At 40.2% G+C, this 19,134-nt stretch overlaps 1 protein-coding gene across 1 annotated transcript in view; it reads left to right on the plus strand.

The window, feature by feature from the left end:
• The first annotated feature begins 3,519 nt into the window (after positions 1-3,519).
• NHS (NHS actin remodeling regulator) overlaps positions 3,520-19,134 on the plus strand; it is a 48,117-nt gene continuing 32,502 nt past the window's right edge. Inside the window, exons 1-2 of the mRNA XM_030807003.1 lie at positions 3,520-3,703; positions 7,893-8,026. Of these exons, the coding sequence (XP_030662863.1) occupies positions 3,520-3,703; positions 7,893-8,026 (318 nt within the window). The remainder of the gene's footprint in view (positions 3,704-7,892; positions 8,027-19,134) is intronic.

Raw genomic sequence — 19,134 nt, forward strand, 5'->3', positions numbered from 1 at the left:
ATAAATTACTCAGTCATGGGTATGTCTTTATTAGCAGCATGAGAATGGACAGACTAATACAATTAGTTTTCTATTATTATTTCTATTATTGCATAGCAAATCATTGCAAACTTAGCACCGTAAAACACCACCTATTTATTATCTTTCAATTTCCAAGGGTCAGGAGTCTGGGTATGGGTTAACTGGGTCCTCTGCTCAGGGTTAACTGGGCTGAAATCAAGGTGTCAGCTGGGCTCATCTCATTTCATCTCATCTCATCTCATCTCATCTCATCTCAGGCCCAGAGTTCTCTTTCAAGTTCATTGGTTGTTGGCAGAATTCAGTTTATTGAAGTTGTAGGAGTGAGGCCCTCAGCTCCTAGAGGCCACCTGCCATTCCCTGCCACATGTCCCTCTCCACAACACGACAGTTTGCTTCTTCAAGGCCAACAAGAGAGCATCTCTGTTGCTTTTTGTCTCTTTTAAGTATTAACTCAGGATTATACGCTCTCTTTTGATTAACTCAAGTTGATTGAGTACAGACCGTAAAACCCTTTTCGCCTTGTAATGTAACATAAGTCACAGGTTCTTCCCACACTCAAGCAAAGAGGATTATACAGGGTATGTGCACAAGAAGGCAGGAATCTTGGGAATCATCCTAAAATTCTGCCTATCACACAGTGGCCCCTGGATGTATCCAAATAAACAGAGGAAAAGCCTTCTTGCTTTGCTTTGTTCCATTTTTATGAGAACAAACATTCCTAGGGCACTAAGCCTGCTATCTTGCATAACTCAGCCACGGTGAGATTGTTAAAAAGGGAGGAAAAGGGAGCATGGTGAACCCGAAGATGCAGGGCAGCCTTACAATGGCAGTGGAGCAGCTCATGAATGAATGGATTCAACTGTGGTTGAACTGTTACTTAAGAAAATGAATAGATTTTTTAAAGAAGGAAAAAGGGGACAGTTTTCCCTGGAAGAGCTCTATTAGTGCCTGTCTGCCTGCCTCTAGTGGACACATAATACTAGTTAATGCTCTGTGACCAAATGACGTCACTGAGAGCAAAGGCATTAAAGAGTTTTCCTCCTTTCCCTGTCTAAGAGATAGACAGGATGGTGGCAACTGATGAGTGAAATGTTCACCTGCTAATGTGTGGCAGAAATCCGATTTAGCTTCTCAATGGAGAAAGAAAAAGATTTTGGAAAGAAAAAGGTGACGATCCCTGGCCCTGAAGGTTGTCATTGTGAGGGCTGGTTCTTCCCAGGAGCCATGACTAGGCTGCCCATGCTGGAACTCATGCATTACTCTTTGTATCTGTGAATTCACAGTCCCAAGCAGCAGGCAGAGTTTAGCAGCCCAGGAACTCAGCACTGGCTTGCCCAACAAGCACAGTAGAAATGTGTTTAGGGTATCAGCAAAGCATGGGCACCAAAAAATGCTTTTTTTTTAGGTAACTTGATATTTAATATTTAATAATGAGGGAAGAGAATTTGCAGAACATCTTTACACTAATTTTATGATATGCCAATTGATTCTGAAATTTGGGATCACCTACTGCAGAAAAGTGGAGGTGGAGGAGTGAGGACTATAACCTTTTTGGTGTTCAAGGCCCCTAGAGTCTTGATGCCTGAGACCATCCCTAGGGAACTGTATAATACCAAAATAGGAAAAGTCTGCCAGTGTCATTGCTCCCAAACTATTTCATCCAGGCAGAATCACAGTTAAGCCATTTTGCACAAAGCCAGAGAACAAATGCTTTATGAGGGTAGGGATTCCTGTGTGTTTTGTTCTGTGCTGTGTTCCAACACCTAGCACCGTGCCTGAGACTAAGAGCTACTTGGGAATGTTCCATGGGTGGATGGATGTTTCCATTTTCAGCAGCCTCTTCCCTTCCCTCATGTTGCCCAACTCCTTTCACTCCCACAAGATCCCAAGGCATCATCAGAAGACATTTTGTGTTTCTCAAACCTGCCTGATGATAAAAATAACTTTTCACGTAATATAGATTACCAGGCCTTTCTTTTGGAAATTCTGATTCAAAGTCTACACTGATGCCCAGGAATCTGTGTTTTTGACAAGCACTTCTGATGAGTCTTTTCTTCAGAGCAACATTAAGATAAATAGGAGGGGCTCAGGTTTTCCCCACACAAGAATTAAAGAGCCATGGACACTTGACCTGGTTTCTGAGGGGCTGTCAAAAGTTACCACCCTAAGCCTCTGGTCAGCAGTGCTAAGGGAATGAAGGACTAGAAAAGAGTCTTCTGGTCTACCTCTTAGTCACCTTGGCCCAGCCCTGTATCCTGGCTCCCACCTTCCTGAAAAGACGAGCCTAAAAGGAAGGGGTGCTCAGAAGCCCCTCTACTTCTAGGACTGCCCACCTGGCTTCTTGCCCATTCTTTCCACAGGCAGGCTTTCTGTTCTGTCCCTTCTCCCAGCTGTCATGAGCACATGAATTCATGGTCCTCTCTGTTGGGTTTAGTAATGACCTCTGCCCCCATTGGGTAGGAGTTGACTTTTGCATGCAGGGAGAGCCTGATTTCTCGGTCAATCCCCCATTACTCAACCAGAGTGGAAAGAGATGAGACTGGGAGGTGGGAGGAGTAGGGTGGGCCCAGGACAGGAGTCTGGATCTGGATAGTGTGTCTGGAGGGTAAAGCAGACTGGGCCAGTTCTTGCCATTCCCGAGGCTGACAGGCTACCCAGGTACTTGTGAGGTCCTCTTTGCAGCCATTTCTTAGTAAAAATCCTCTTGGTTCCTAACATCTGCTTCCAGCAGAATTTCTGTTTAACTCATGGAGAGTTCCATCCTAGGATCCATGTGTACATGAAGAAGATGAGAGTGAGTTAAATGCTGTGTTTGGGGGAAGGAAGCCTGCCTTCCTTGATCTCTTGAATGAGTTGCAAAAACTCATCTTGCATCTGCCTCAATACTCATTACCCCTATGATGGTTTCTTTAATACGTATGCTCACCCCTGGGTGAAACCAAGGAAGAGCATTGCTTTGAAAGATGACAGGCAATGGAGCCGGTAGGTGTAGGACATGATAAGCATACCTTGGGGACGGGACCACAAGGGACAGAGGCAGGGCAAGGTATAGGCCAAAGTTCAGGTTGACAGCAGGGGCGGCGTGCAGAACTACAGCTCTGAGGCCCTGCGGCCAGAAGGCTGGAGCTGAGGCAGCCTTTCCATTCATCTCTGAGGCTTTCCTCCACATTTTTCAGAAACAGGACCCCCATCTCCACCCCCAAGCAGGCTAGCCAGGGGCTTGTCAGTGTTGATGAGCGACTGTGCCAAGGGTGAGGAATGAAGGTACGGAGAGGAAATTAGCTAGTCATAGGTAGACGGTTGGTGTCTTGGAGCCTCCCGTGCCTTGGCTCAGGGGCAAAGGTTGTCCCTATCAGTATCGTAAATGCCAAACCTTTCTCCGGCCTTGAGTTAGTTCTTAATGTGAATGCAGTAGTCTGGACTTCCACTCCACCCAGACTTTACTCCTGTCCTCTTCCCTACCCCAGGGTTGGCCAAAAGCACAACTTAAAGCCACTGATGGACAATGCCCTGTTTCTTTGTCTTGCAGCTGTCTCCAACCTGGACATCGAGAGTAAGCTGAGTGTGTACTACCGCGCCCCGTGGCACCAGCAGCGCAACATCTTCCTCCCGGCCACAAGGCCACCCTGCGTGGAGGAGCTGCACCGCCACGCCCGGCAGAGCCTGCAAGCCCTGCGCAGAGGTGACAGATCCTGGGCTTGGGGGCTTTTGCGGGAGACAACTCAGAGGTTGTCCCATCCAGGTGTCCTCTGTCCCATCAGCCCCAACACACCCCTTTATTGTATTTATTGTAGCAAGTACTTTGAAACGCTCCCGTTTCTACCCTGAAATGAAATCCATGGGTAATATGCCCTACCCATACACATAAGAAAAAATAATATTATGGTCTAAATATGATAATAAAGAGAAATTAAAAGGAAATTATTTATAATAATATCTATTTCAATATGCAAATGCTCAGGCGTGACCCCACTGGAAGACATCATGAAGCAGTCAGATGTTTGCACTTGTCAAATGTAAGTCTGGATTAAGTACAGACCTTCAGAAACTATTCCGAGGGGCAGGAGAGCATGGCCATAAAAACTGGTACATTCAGTATATATTAGATATGGGCAAAAAATAAATACTTTGGATTATAATGAAAAGGGAATTTGGCTTGACTCATAAATAGGCACTAGGTTTTTCCCCTATAAGAGATTCTGATGGAACATTTAAAATTATGTGAGACCTGGGACACATTTTCATTGACCATCCTCTGCATTATGGGATGGCTGTCATCTTTGGCTCCCATCCAATCATTGTAACAATTAGAATGATCCCCTAGAGGGCTCTTCTGCGTCTCTCGAGAACCAGTGATCGGTCTAATGCCCCCATTCTTTAGTGGGACACGTGGAGGCCTAGAAAGGTGAGAAAACTTGCTCAGGGTCACACATAGCAGGTTAGGTGTGGTACCAGGACCCAACCTAAGCCTCTGAAATGCCTGCCAGAGCTCTTTTCCTCCTTGCCATACACTGTGTCTCATGGAAATAGATACTGATATTTACATGTCTCTCACAGTCCTGAGAAAGCTAGAGATAACAACCTTTTAAGAAATGGCATTTTGCAAAAGTATTAAAATGCAAGTAAAATATTTTAATGTCATTATCAAAGTGGAGAAACAAAATGGTGATATTGTTTTCATCTTATTTATTCCACATTTGTATAACTCCTGCCTTTTCCCCTATCCTTATCTGCAATAGTTTGTTGCCTTCAATTATCATCTTTTTTCCCTCCTCATCTTTTTTTTCCTTTTAATGAAAGAGCTAACTTCCTAATATCCCTAAAGCAATTGTTTCTAAAAATTTTCCTTGGTTATTAGGGGAAGACATTGTGACACTTACAATGAAGAGTGATGATCAGTATCCTCTAGAAACATCTTTGGCATACTTACCATTCACTTCAATTTTATAGTTGGCTAAGAAGTTCTTTTTTAACTTAAGCCACCTTCTGAAAATCTTTCTTTCCATGCTTGCCATTCCTTTGCAGCCTGGATTAGGCACCCTTCCCATAATATCCTGTGCATCCTCCCATCCTGCCACTTAGAATCTTATAATCAACCACTATGGGCCTGTTTTACCAACCAACCACTAATAAGCCATTAATCTATGAGCAACTCAAAGGCAAGGATGATATCTTATTAATTTAATCAAAGCACTTAGCATGAAGGTGACATATAGTAGGTCCTCAATGAACATTTGTGGAACTGAATCAAGTTTTGCAAAAAACTGGTTGAACATTGAGGGCACAGGATGACTATAAAGGAATCTGATTGTTCTCACCAAATCCTTTCTCAGGTCCTATCATTCGAAAGCTTGGGTAACATCAGCCCTTTAGGTATAATTATTTTTATCCCTTTATTTTATTAATAAGTCATCCCTGATTAGGATTTTATGGATTCCACCAGATAACACAAAGCTGCTCGTAAACTATCACATTTCACTGCTTTGTCAGGTTTAGACTTAAAGCAGAACTGAAGAACAGCAAGTGCCAATATCAGTTTTCTCTGAACTTCCTCCTGGGGGGCGGTGAGAGAGGGATGTGGGGCCCCCTGGGGTTTGGAAGGAAGACTGTGGAGATGCATTTTACCCTCCACAGACTGGCTTGTTTTGCGGTTGGCTCAATAGCATATCTTGGGTGTAGTAGTTTTAATAGCACTGCAGAGAGCCATAAACAAGAATTATAGCCATCATGGAATTAAAAACATGCAGTGTAGAATTAAAATTAGAAAGTGACTTTTTTTTTAACCTTGTCCAAGAAACACAATAGCATACTGCTGTATTCATCAGCATAATCTGCTTCTGCCATCTGGTGGCCATGAATAATACTGACCTATCAGACAACTGCCATGCTCAGCAAACGCTGCAGTGAGCATCCCTGTAGGTTCTCTATTTGGACAGCTGGAATAGCCTTGCTTCCACCATGAGGGAGTGGATAATGAAACAAAGACAAATGAGGCTGTGGTGGCAGCAGCTCTGTGTTTCTTTTGGAGGTGAGACTGTAAGGAGAGAGCTGGAGGACCAAGATTAAAACCTAGAAATTGGCTGTCTTCAAGATCTGCTTGATAGCAAACCCCCCAACAAATTTTATTGAAGGCAAGGGAGTGTTCTAGAACCTAAGAGTCAAAAAGCAATAACATATGCTGCCCACAAGGAATCCCTGGTCTAGTGGAGAGACAGACAAGTAACCAGGTAATTTCAATACAGTGATAGGGAGGCTAAGAAGAAATGTACCAAGTCATTTCATAGAGCTTCAGGGAGGGCTTCGTGGAGGAAGTAGCATCTACATGTATTTCAAGTTATTTAGGCTCTGATTACTTTTTCCCCCTTTTCTTAGTAATTCTTTAATGCTCAGAGCCAGTAGTGGCTTTATGTGATGCTATCATTTATGTTCATAAACTATGGAGAGAGAGATTCATAAGCAACCATAAATAGATAATTATATTTTATATTTCCTTTCCTTTCAAGTTTCAGGCTGCAGCATAAGTTTCATTGGTCTAAGGGAATAGGGAGCAAGATTCCACTGCAGTTTCAGGCTCTAGTGGACTAATGTTCTCCCTACCTCAGCACCAGAAAAAGGTATTATTAGGGAGCCACTAACCTAGCCTGCCTACTCCCAGCCTAGGGCAAAGAAAGACATATATTTAAGATTGTGTAGGAGGGGAGCAATTGAATGGAAAATTGAGTTGATATCTCCCTTCCAACTACTCCCCTCCTTTCACTTCTTCCTAACCAGTAACACCTGTAAGCGACTCTTCTGTATTGATTTAAGAAAGTAAACACTTTTCCTTGTGTTACCCATTTAGTAAAGCCCACTATTTGCTTGCATAATGATGGTGGCATTGGAGGTGGGCACTTTAACAAGGAAGACATTTATCTTAAACAGCCTTCTGATAAACATTGACTTTGGAGGCAGTTTAGCAAAGACTACCTACATGGTTTTGAAGACTTTGCTCTGATTGCTTATGGGAGCCAACATTTGTCAGAAGAATCCCAAGCAAAGGGAGATGGGGAATACTATCACATCTTCTCGACACAGACACTACGTTCAGGCAGCGAGGCACATGGACAGCCAAGTCAGACATGGATAGAAAACAGAAAGTTCAAGAGTGCTCAGTTCCTAGTTTAGGGGGCAGCACATTGAATGGGGCAAAGAAAATGGAGCCAGCATTGGGGAGGCCTGTCAGAAACAAGTAACAGGACCTAGAAAAGCCCATGGCAGTGAAGGCACCCACCACAGCCCATTCGAAATACAGAGAAATGAAATACATTCTAATTTTAAAAGACTAGACTTTGATGAAAGCATAAATTCACTCTCAGTCACTCAGCAAACATGTGATGTAAATACTCCCAGCATGAGTTATTTCCAGGTACCAACAGTTGAAAAATGGACTCACACAAATTCCTGAATATGTAGCAATCAGCTCCCCTGAGCCAGTGACAGCCAGCTCCCGTACCCAGTGGGTGGGCCGGGCAGCTCTGTTGTGTCTGTACCTACTTTCCACTCCAGTACTGATGGCAGCAAATCTTCCACTATGTTCTCAACTTTTGTTGTTGTTGTTGCTTATGTTGTTTTGAAATAAGTCACACCGAACTCAGAAGTGAGCCCTCTTGTACAGATTATGAGATGGACCCACTGAAATGTACGCATCCAATTTCATATTAAGTGAAAGTTCAATTAAAAACCATTCTGAAAATCTTATTTGGTATACAAATTAGCTAAAGTAATGAAAACTCACTTTTTTTTTTTCAGCCTTTTGCTAACACTCCCAAGGGGAAAAGAGAAATTGAAAATGCCAAGTGTATTTCAGTATTACTGCTTTTTCTCCTTCTCAGAACACCGGAGCCGGAGCGATCGCCGAGAGCAAAGAGCAGCTGCCCCGTTTTCCATTGCAGCTCCTCCACTGCCAGCCTACCCTCCAGCTCACAGCCAGAGGAGGCGTGAGGTTAAGGACCGTCACTTTTTAACGGTAAGCTTGGTGGCCACCTGCAGCCCTATGCTTGCTGCTGATGAAACATCAGTTTGTCTGGGAGTCAGTTTCCTGCCTCTCAGTGAGAGAGGCTGGGCTGGCTAAGAGCTCAAATCATGGGCATTTGGGAACAAATTCATTTCCCCTCCTTTCATTACTGAAAGAAATGCCTCTTTTTTGGAATACAGACATATTTTTTAGTTAACTGGTAGCACAATGCAGTAAAGCAAGAATAGTTACAGACTAAAATCAGGGAAAAAAATACATACTTCAAACCTCGGTTCTTCTGCTTGCAAGCCGAAGGACTCAGGATAGGTTACTTATGTTCTTTGCCCTCAGTTCCCTCATCTGTAATATAGGGATATTAATAGTACCTGGTTTATAGGGCTAGAGGATTAAATGAGATAAGGCATGTAAAGCGCTTAGCCCAATGACTGACTGATACAGAGTAAGACCTCAAGAAATGTTAACCACAGCTGCCACTACTGTTATTACTAGTGAAGTGACAGCATGGCTGACTTGGTGGGGTGATCTGGTAAAGAACTTAAGTGATGCGAAAAATTACCATTTGAAGAGTAATCATGCCATCATTTCATGCTTTCCCATTCTCCAAAGGAGGCTAGTTCTCCAGGGTAACTTAATACCATGGTGACATCATCGCCTCTGGGGCTTTCAGCCCTGACCAGATGGATGTGGCTGTAACTCAGCCCAAGCCCTCAAGCATGGGTCACAGATGATAAAGCTGAGCCCAGCTCAGAACACCTGCAAACACTATCAGCAGCCACTACAAACACATCACCGCAGATGTGCCTTCTGGGGCCTCAGTGGGGACAACTGAGCACTTTGTGCCTCTGAGCAGGCATCATTGAAGTGAGGGACTATGGCTTTTGTGACCGAATCAGCCCACACTGCCTGTCTGAATGTCTGCATTCCTGCTGTCTTGCCATTCTGGTTCAAGACCCAAAGTCTAAAGAAGTTACAATAGTGAGGGTACGAGTTAAGGTTTTTATTAGAAATTAAATTTGCATGTATGACTCTAAATTGTGCACTCTCATGGCTTTTACAATATGCAAGAGAGATGCAAAATATTTGAGTCACATTGTGCCAAATATCCAGCCAAAAACAGACTTTATCTAAATGAATCCACATGATATAACATCCAGATAAGACCTTGAGTGATACTGGACAAAATATAAAAACATTTTTCCTATTTGTAGCTGGACTGCAGGCAGGTCCTTCAGTGCTCATCAAGTGCACACCGAGTGCCATGTCTCACTCACTACATTGCTGCACTGCAGCCCAAGGATAAGAAAAGGAGATAAGGGCCTCTTAGGGCTTTCTAGTTCTTCAGATAGAGCAGTTTCACATGCTAGTGATTTGTCATAAAGCAGAAGTTCTTAAGCAGCTCAAATCTGCTTGCTGAGGCATTTGCTTTTAATGAGGCATTTTCTGCATAAAAATGCTAAAATATTTTCCCATTCATTATGACATGTTTTATGGCTAATTAAGTTGGTTCTCTTGGAAGGGGGAGGTGAAAGAGAAGGATTTTGAGCATTTACAAAAATTACATAAAATATAACCCTTTCTCATGATCTGCATAATTTTTAATAATGTCTAAATACTAAAGTAAGACTATAGGAAAAGGCTTAAAATGATGAATAGCAACGAGAGTACTTCATTTACTTACCCAACAAACATCAATAAGAGAGGACTATGGATTACACTTCGGTAAACTTCAGTAAGTTTGTCCATCCCAAATGATAATACTTAGTATTTCTAAGTAATTTTAACTGTTTTATTTGTTCCAGAGTTTGGGTCACTACAAGGATTAGAAGATTTTCATTTGAGTTATATCCCTTAGGCCTGGATAGAACATAGTTCAAACTTACAAGACTGTATATTGCTGAAAGACAAATGGCTGCAGGTATTGGGACAGGAAATTTGTAGTCAAATTGCTGGATAGACATTTTCTTAGACAACTCTCCTTTCATGTATGAGATTTGGTGAAGCCATGCTTTTCTTCCTTTAAGAAAGCATTCATAATGAGATTGATATACAGTCTTCTGCAACTCTGCAGGCTATTGTACTATACCTTGGTCATTAATGGCATGGACCATGAAGCTAAACTGCCTGACTTTGAATACCAGCTCTACCACTTGCGAGCTGTATGACCCTGGCAAGTTAGTCATTTCAGTGTCTTGGGGATAGAAGTAGATAGTACCTCATAGCCTTGGCATGAGAATTGAACATGATAATACATGTAAACAGTACCACATACATAAGCACTACATAAACATCAGATATTATTGTTATTAGCCAATAAATTCCCTGAAGTATCTACAATATGGTGATAAGATCATAGGTCTAACCGTGTTTAAATCCCAGCACTACAACTTTTTGGATGTGTGACTTGGAAAAAGCTGTTGTATCTTTCTGACTTCCAGTCTCTTTATCTGTAAAATGGGGATAATATCAACTTTACAAGGTTGTTAAGGAGGCTAAATATGATGTTTTATAAATAAGATTAAACTATTTTATAAATAAGATTAAACTATGTATATGTATTTGTATTTGTGCAGTGCCTAAAATACCTGAATGTGAGTCTATATTCAAAATCGTTTACAATAAAATTCTTACCATCAAATGAAAAGCCTGTAACATATACTCACATATAAGACTAGAGGAAGTATAAATTGTTACACTCTTTCTAGAGGGCAAAACTCTAAATATTCATAACTTTGATCCAGCAATTTTATATCTAGGAATTTACCCTAAGGCAATAATCAGTGTATGCAAAGATTTATTCACTAGGGTGTTCATCAAAGCACTGTTTACAATGGGAAAGTTAATCACAAATATCCCAAATGTCTAACAATAGGGATTTAGTTTAATGAATACTGATATAACTATAGGATAGAATACAATATCAAAAATAGTGTTAGAGAAGAACATTTAATGACATGGGAAAATGTATATTTTATTATCAGGGATTTTTACATAGTTTATAAATTTGTGTATAGTATAATCTCAAAAAATGTCAATGAATGTATATGTATGTGCACATATACATATGCATAGGGGGAAAAGGCTGGAAGGGTGTATATCTGTGATTCCCAAACTGTGTGCTGAGGTGCCTTAGGGCACTGCAGTGAACTCCTAAGGGTGCCATGGGATATTTTAAAATTTCAAGGGACAAAGTGTCATCTGTCTAGTAGCATCTGGTGATGGCTCCAAAGTAACCTCATAACTCCTACAAGTGAGAAGAGAGGACGCTTGGTTTCTTGACATTTAATTTGTACCAAAAGTTCTCCAAGGGGAACTCACAGGAAACAGGACGAGCCAATTTAGCATAAAACCCTAAACCCTTTGTTAGCTGAAAATTCAAGGAGTATCTCCAATTAAAGCCCATCTAAGAGTCCTTACTGATCAAGGGTGGCAAAGGAGGTCACTTCACGGAAAGGCTTCCTTAAAAAAAAAAGGGTATCTATTCCATCCTGCTGGATTTTGAAATTCTATAGCCAGAGATTAGTTTAAGATAATTTATTTGGGACATGAAGTTACTGTGGACCTGAGCTACAGAGAAGAGATTGAAACAAACTTGACGAAATCAACACTTGCACATAGCATCTCAACCTTTTCTTTAATGCACCACAGAAACTACAGCTTTAGGCTGGTAAAGGATCTGAAGAGTTATCTGGGCCTGGCTAGGAACCAAATGTAAAAAGTTTGTAGTAAAAATGTTCCCAAGGGCAATATGAAAGAGAAATTGCCTGGGATCAACTTCTGTCCACATGAACTCTTGGCTGCAGACTGACTTGTTAAGCGTCAGAATACTGATTATTTAGGGAAAGGTAGGGAGAGGAAAGGGTTCCCAGTGAGGTGTGTTTGTGTACTAAACAAAAACCCACTTACTGAAAGTCATTTGCCTCCAGGCAGAATTTCTGGGGAATTTTTCTTCCTTGTCTAGGCTGTGGTCAAATTGAGAATGGCAAATGTGTATCAAAACAGGAGCATTTGCCAGAGCTGTAACAGGTAGCCTGTTCCCTGCAAATCCAACCATGTGTTTTTCACTCTTGGTACTAACCATTAGAAATAGTCTACACAGCCTTTCTTTGGTAAGAAACAATACTTTTATGTGCTCAAAAACTATTAGACTTAGACTTACAGTGCTGATGGCTAGAAAGTAGCCTGTTTGAGGCAGTTGAATACACAGGTTTTTTGGTGGATCGAAATATACACTGAGACTCCCAGGTAGCTGACGATAACGGTGATACCCTAGGTCCCCATCTCCCATTATTTCCTCCAAAAATGATATAGAACAAGAAGGGAAAAATAAAACTACACAGAAAAACACACCATCAGCATAACTTGAGGACAGAGAATTCCCAAACATCAAATTGACTGTTAAGTAAAAAGAGAGAAAACACCAAGTCTCAGCATATTTCCTCCTGTTACAAGGTGAGGGAGGGCAGATTCAGAAAGCTACATGGAAGAGATGAACTAGCAGTGGGTCCTAAGATTGATCTAAAACCACCACCAGAAAAATTGTCTGCCCTAAGTCTGAAAAATACTACAAATTTTTTCAGATAGACACAAACTACAAAAAAGGACCTAAAAGTATGCATATTTTACAGGAGCAGTTTTCTCTATGTAAAGCTTCTGGGGGAGACAAAAGACAAACAGGAAGGGAAATCTGCCCTTCAGCAATTGGGAGTGAAGAAGAAAAGAGGCAAAAAGGAAATTTCTAGGACCCTGCAAGACAAAATAAAACCAAAAAATTCAAGGGCACGCAGGAGTTGTGTGTGTCCTTCAACTCCTGCCTCACCACCAAAACAAACAAATACACTAAAATATTTGAACTTCAACAAACTGACAGAAGATGGTGCCATTAAACTAGGGATCTTGTGAAACACACCAAAGCCACACAAATGAGTAAGAGATAGATTAGCAGATCCACATAGAGTGATTGCAAAAGATCAATGAATGAATATATGAAGCAAGGGTTTTATGTCCAACCATGCTGTTCATCAAGTATAGAAAAGCAATTTTCAACATACAGGAACTTAGAGAATTTTGCACCCATGAGTCCTTTATGAGGCATCTACCACAGGACAAGCTTCATCCAACCAAGGGATAACTGGGGAAATGTCAGCAAAAGGATGGGTAGCATACATTTTAATACATGTAAATGTAGATCTAAAACTAAAAGTATAGTAGAGGTGAAGATAGAAAACTAAGGTGCAATTTTAAATGTTGTGACAACAGAGAATGATACAACTAAAAATGAGAGAAGGGAGAAGTAAAGAAGAAAATAGAATAAGCTAATTGATTACTGTCTAGGCAATAAGTGGCTGTTAAAGGATACCAATAAGAACTAGTTAACCAGACAGTAAAGGCTTGAATAATAAAACAGGGGACTAAGGACATTAAAATGGTATAAGAACAAAGAAGACTACTAGCAAAAAAAAAAAAAAAATACAAATCTTCCTAAACACCAAAAAATTGTTTTATATAAAGAGAGAAGACAACACATCTTACAGAGGAAGAAACATAAGAAATATAACAAAATACACATAATTATAACATTTATCAGAGTTTAGTCATATCAATGAATATGAGTGAGCTTAATTTGCCTATTTAAAACTTTTCAATTTGGCTCACAAAGCAAACCCAACTATATGCTCTATACATTAAACACACACAAGATTTTTATTTATTAATTAGGTCCTGATTGTTTGAAAAAACATGACCAAGAAAAAGAGAGAGAAAACACAAATAAAATAAGCAATGACAGGAAAAAATACCACTGAAACAAAAGAAATTTTAAAAATTATAAGAGACTATTTTGCAGAATTCTGTGCAAATAAATTTGAAAACCTAGATGAAATGGATAATTTCCTAGAAGAATAAAAATTGCTAGAATTGGCCTCATTAGAATTGGTAAGCTTAAACAGACTGACTTCCATGGGAGAACCAGAAGAAGTTATTAAGGAGCCATGCCACTAAAAAACATCAGGCCTAGATGGTTTCCCAGAGGAATTCTACTAAACCTTCAAAGTCCAGATATTCCCAATGCTCTATAAATTGTTTACGAACATTGAAAATGAAGCAAAACTTCCCTATTTCTTTTATGAAGCAAGTATAACATTGACACCTAAACTGATAAAGACAGTCAGACCAATATCACTCATGATTATTGATTCAAAAATACTAAATTCAACATTAGCAAACAATATAACATCATATTATATTAGGAGATTAATATGCTGTGACTAATGGGATTTATTCTAGGAATGGAAGGTTGGTTCAATATTAGGAAATCTATTAGTATCATATATCATATTAACAGATCTAGGAGGGGAAAACCCATATGGTTAGCTCCTTGGATACTGGCTAAGCTTTAAACAAAATTCAGTATCTATTTTTAATTAGAAATGCCTCTAATGTTTCCATACATATATGCATATATGTATGTATATATATCTAATGTTAGAGAAAACCCCATTTACAGCAATAACAAAGAAGACTAAATACTTAGGAATTAATTTACCAGAAATGTGTAAAACTTCTATGAGAAAAACTTTAAAGCACTCCTTAAAGACACAACATTAGACTTTTTCAAATAGAAAGACATCCCCTGTTCTTGGATAGAATGATTCAACACTACAAACAAATCAGTTCTCTCTAAGTTACTTAATAAGTTTAACACAATTTCAATAAAAATACCAATAAGCTTTATTTTATGGAGTTAGATACTTATGGGAAAACAAACACATAAGACTAGCCAGGAAAACACTGAAAAAGGAAACCTAGCCCTACCAGACGTTAAGACATATTTAAAGCCTCTATAATTACAAGATTGTGGTATTGGCACATGAATAGACAGATGTATCAGTAGAATAAAACACAAAGTCCAGAAAGAGACCAGAGTATATATAAAAACATTCAATAAAGGCAACATCACAAATAACTGAGGCAAGAGATGGAGTTTTTTAATGATGCTGGAACAACTGCATAGCCATTTGGTGAAAGGAAAAATTTGATCAGTGTTTCTCAACCTCAGTACTGTTGACATTTTGGGCCAAATAATTTTTTGTTGTGGGGACCATCTTGTGCATTGTGCAATGTCTGCCAGCATCCTTAGCCCCTCCCCTCACTTGTGACAACCCAAAATATCTCCAGACACTGCACTATGTTCCCTGAGGGGACAAAATCACCTCTAGTTAAAAATCATTTAATGGGATGCATACTACCATACACAACAGTAAACTCCAAATGGATCAGGGACCTAAACCTAAAAAATGAAACCACACAAGTACTAGAAGAAAATATGCATGAACTATTCTTTGACCTCAGTCCAGGGAAACACTTTCTAACTCTGGCTAAAAATACAGAGGAAAGAAAAGAAAAGAAAAAAGAAAAGATTGATGCATTTAAACAGTAAACATTTTTGCAAGCCCAAACACCGTAAAGGAAATCAAAAGACAACTGAAAAACTGGGAGAAGATATGTGCAACAGAAAAAGGGCTAATACCTCTAATTGATAAATACCTCTTAAAAATTGAGGAATAAAGAAAAGAGCAAAACCTTGGAAGAAAAATTGAGGAAAAGATGTGAACAGACAATTCAGAAAAAATATAGACATGTTTCTTAAACTGAAAAAAAATTGTTCAAGCTCACTCTCAATTAGAAATGCAGGCCAGAGCATTATGCAGCCTATAATCCCAGCATTTTGGGAGGCTCAGGCGGGAGGATCACTTGAGCCCAGGAGTTTGAGACCAGCCTGGGTAACATGGTGAAACCCCGTCTCTACAAAAAAATACAAAAATTAGCTGGGCCTGATGGTGCATGCCTGTAGTCCCAGCTACTCAGGAGACTGAGGTGGGAGGATCACTTGAGCTTGGGGAGGTTGAGGCTGCAGTGAGCTGTGATCACACCACTGCACTCCAGCCTGGGTGACAGAGGAGACTGTCTCAAAAAAAAAAAAAAAAAAAAAAGAAATGCAAACAACACTGAGATTCCACATATTACCTATTAGACTGGCAAAAATTAAACAATGTAACAATATATTCTGTTAGTGAAACTGGAGAAACAAGCATTCTCATACATTGCTGGTGGAAATTCAAACGTGGTCCAACCTAACTGAGGGCAATTTGGCAATATCTAACCAAACCACATACGCACTTACCTTTTGCTTCTGCAATTCTACTAAAGATACACCTCCAGTAATACAAAAAGGTTATTTCTTTCAGCATTGCTAACAATTACAAGATGTTGGAAACAACCCAAATACCTATACATAGAAGAGTGATGGAATAAAAGAAGCAGGAAGACCTTTATGAACTGATAAGGAGTGATTTCTAAGACATATTCTTAATTGAAAAAGGCAAAGCCCAAAAAAGTGCCTACAGTACGCTACTCTTCATGTTAGAAAGAAGGGTATGTGGTCATATAGCACATGATAATGCTTCTGTCAACAACAGACTGCATATAGTCTGTTGGTCCCATAAAATTATAATGTCATATTTTTGCTGTACCTTTTCTATGTTTACCTGTGTTTAGATATACAAATACTTCACATCGTTTTACAATTACCTACTGTATTCAGTACAGTAACATGCCACACAGATTTGCAGCCTAGGAGCAATAGGCTCTACCATATAGCCTAGTTATGTAGTAGGCTGTACCTTCTAGGTTTGTGTAAGTACTCTAAGATGTTTGCACAAGAAAATTGCCTGAGGACGTATTTCTCAGAATGTATCCCAGTCATAAGTGATCTATAACTATACAAGAAAATATACAAGTAGCCACTTATTTGCATAAAAGAAAGAATCCATTCTGCTGTGACACAACATATGCATCCCTAAAAATCTCCACACTGTGCAAAATTGCACAATAAAAAACAAAGGGCTTATGGAGAAAATGGGAGTTAGGGGCACAACACTCAAAAATTTCTTCCATGACAACACACACACACATACAAACACACACACACACACACACACACACACAAATAGGAACCTAATAAAATACAATAGCAGTTATACACACTGTAAATGGTTAAAAATACAAAAATACTGCAATAAATTGGCACTTCACCCAGAAAAAGTCCTGGAGGTGCCTGGGGATTGGGCAACAGAAGGGCCACAGCTTGTGAGTTACTGGGAAGGACTGAAAGGAAGGTTACCTGAAACTGGAGGGAAGGTCATAACACCAGGTGTGGGCAGGTGTGGCTCCTAATATATGGAGTGAACTGAGGTGGCTGGTAGATATTTGATGTGTGTGTGTGTTATGTACTCTTACGCAGCTCAGTTCAGCTGTGTGCAGTTGCTGCGTTCATCTAGAGAGTCTCACGTTATGCTCAAACGTGAATACCTAAGATATCTTAGGTATTCAAGTGATACCTTAGATATCAATCACATTGGAACAATCAATCACATTGGAACAAATTTGAATCAATATCAATCACATTGATATCGATCACAGTGGAACAAACTTGAATTTTCAAAACATGCATTATAATGAAATTGACTGTACAGGAAGGATAAACCAGAAATAAATGAGATGGATTTCCCTACAGGGGATGAGTGAGAGTGGGGTAGAAAGAATGGGGGGATGGGATGGTGGTGGCAGGTTCAAGGGGGATGGCATTTCTTTGAGTATATTTTTTGGGTTATAGCTCGGGTAATGTTTTATATATCCCCCCATAAATAAATAATTATGATCAACCAAGATGTGAGGAGAACCCCAAATGGAAAACAAACAGCACCAAATAAACCTAACTACATTACAAATGAATAACAAGCACCCTGAAAGAGGTGGGGAAGAAAATAGCTAACTTTTAATAACTTTGGAAAGCAGTATTTTCGTTTCATTTTAACCACGAATATTTATTGATAGATTAATGATATAATTTTAAATGGAACAGTAAGGCATAACTGTGGATTAAAACACCTTGCTTCATGCCTGTAATCCCAGCACTTTAGGAGGCCGAGGCAGGCGGATCACTTGAGGTCAGGAGTTTGTTCGAGACCAGCCTGGCCAACATGGTGAAACCCCATCTCTACTAAAAATACAAAATTAGCCAGGTGTGGTGGCAGGTGCCCATTAATCCCAGCTACTTAGGAGGCTGAGGCAGGAGAATCGCTGGAACCTGGGAAGCAGAGGTTGCAGTGAGCCGAGATTGCACCACTGCACTCCAGCCTGGGTGACAGAGTGAGACTCTGTCTCAAAACGAAAACAAAAACAGCTTGCTATACAACCAAAAGGGGAAAGTCATACACTTAGGAATTTTAAATATGCAAGTCAAAGAGCCTTTGAGTCAAAGAGCCCACAGATGACTATCAGATAATTCTTCCCTTTTATACAATTCCTATATTACATCACTTGATCACAAAGTTAAAATTTTACTTTAAAAGGAATTCTTCATTCATTCACACTTGAGTCACCCCACCTGGCCACTCCCCTGCTTCCCACCCCTTCCCCATCCCTTTAAGGTGGTATTCTTTAGCCATTCCCTTCCTGAATAATTGTGTGGGTCAGGCACGGTGGCTCATACCTGTAATCCCAACACTTTGGGAGGCTGAGGCTGGTGGATCACTTGAGCTCAGGAGTTTGAGACCAGCCTGGGCAACATTGTGAGACCTCTGTCTATAAGAAAAAAAAAAAAAGAAAGAAAGAAAAGAAAAGAAAAGAAAAAATAGTCAGGCATAGTGGCGCACACCTGTAGTCCCAGCTACTCGGGAGGCTGAGGTGGAAGGATCACTTGAGCCCAGGAGGCAAAGGCTGCAGTGAGCTGAGATCCTGCCACTGCACTCCAGCCTGGGTGATAAGAGCAAAACTGTGTCTCAAAAACATAATAAAAAAAAATGTGTGTACATTTTCCTTCTTAAGCAAGGAAGCAAGCAAACAAGTAAGCAATGAGTCAGAGAAAGTCCACCAAGGGCAGATTTATGATTGAAGAGACTTACACAGACAGATGTTAGGATGACAGCAACCTGATTACCTGATTCAATGAAGTCTAAACTAAGCTGACTCTAGCAAAGAAGCTGCACTGGCTTGCTCAGAGGCCTATCATTCCACCTCAGATTGGCCACAAATGTGAGACT

Source organism: Nomascus leucogenys, chromosome X (genome assembly GCF_006542625.1).
Source record: "Nomascus leucogenys isolate Asia chromosome X, Asia_NLE_v1, whole genome shotgun sequence".
NCBI classification, from domain to species: Eukaryota; Metazoa; Chordata; class Mammalia; order Primates; family Hylobatidae; genus Nomascus; species Nomascus leucogenys.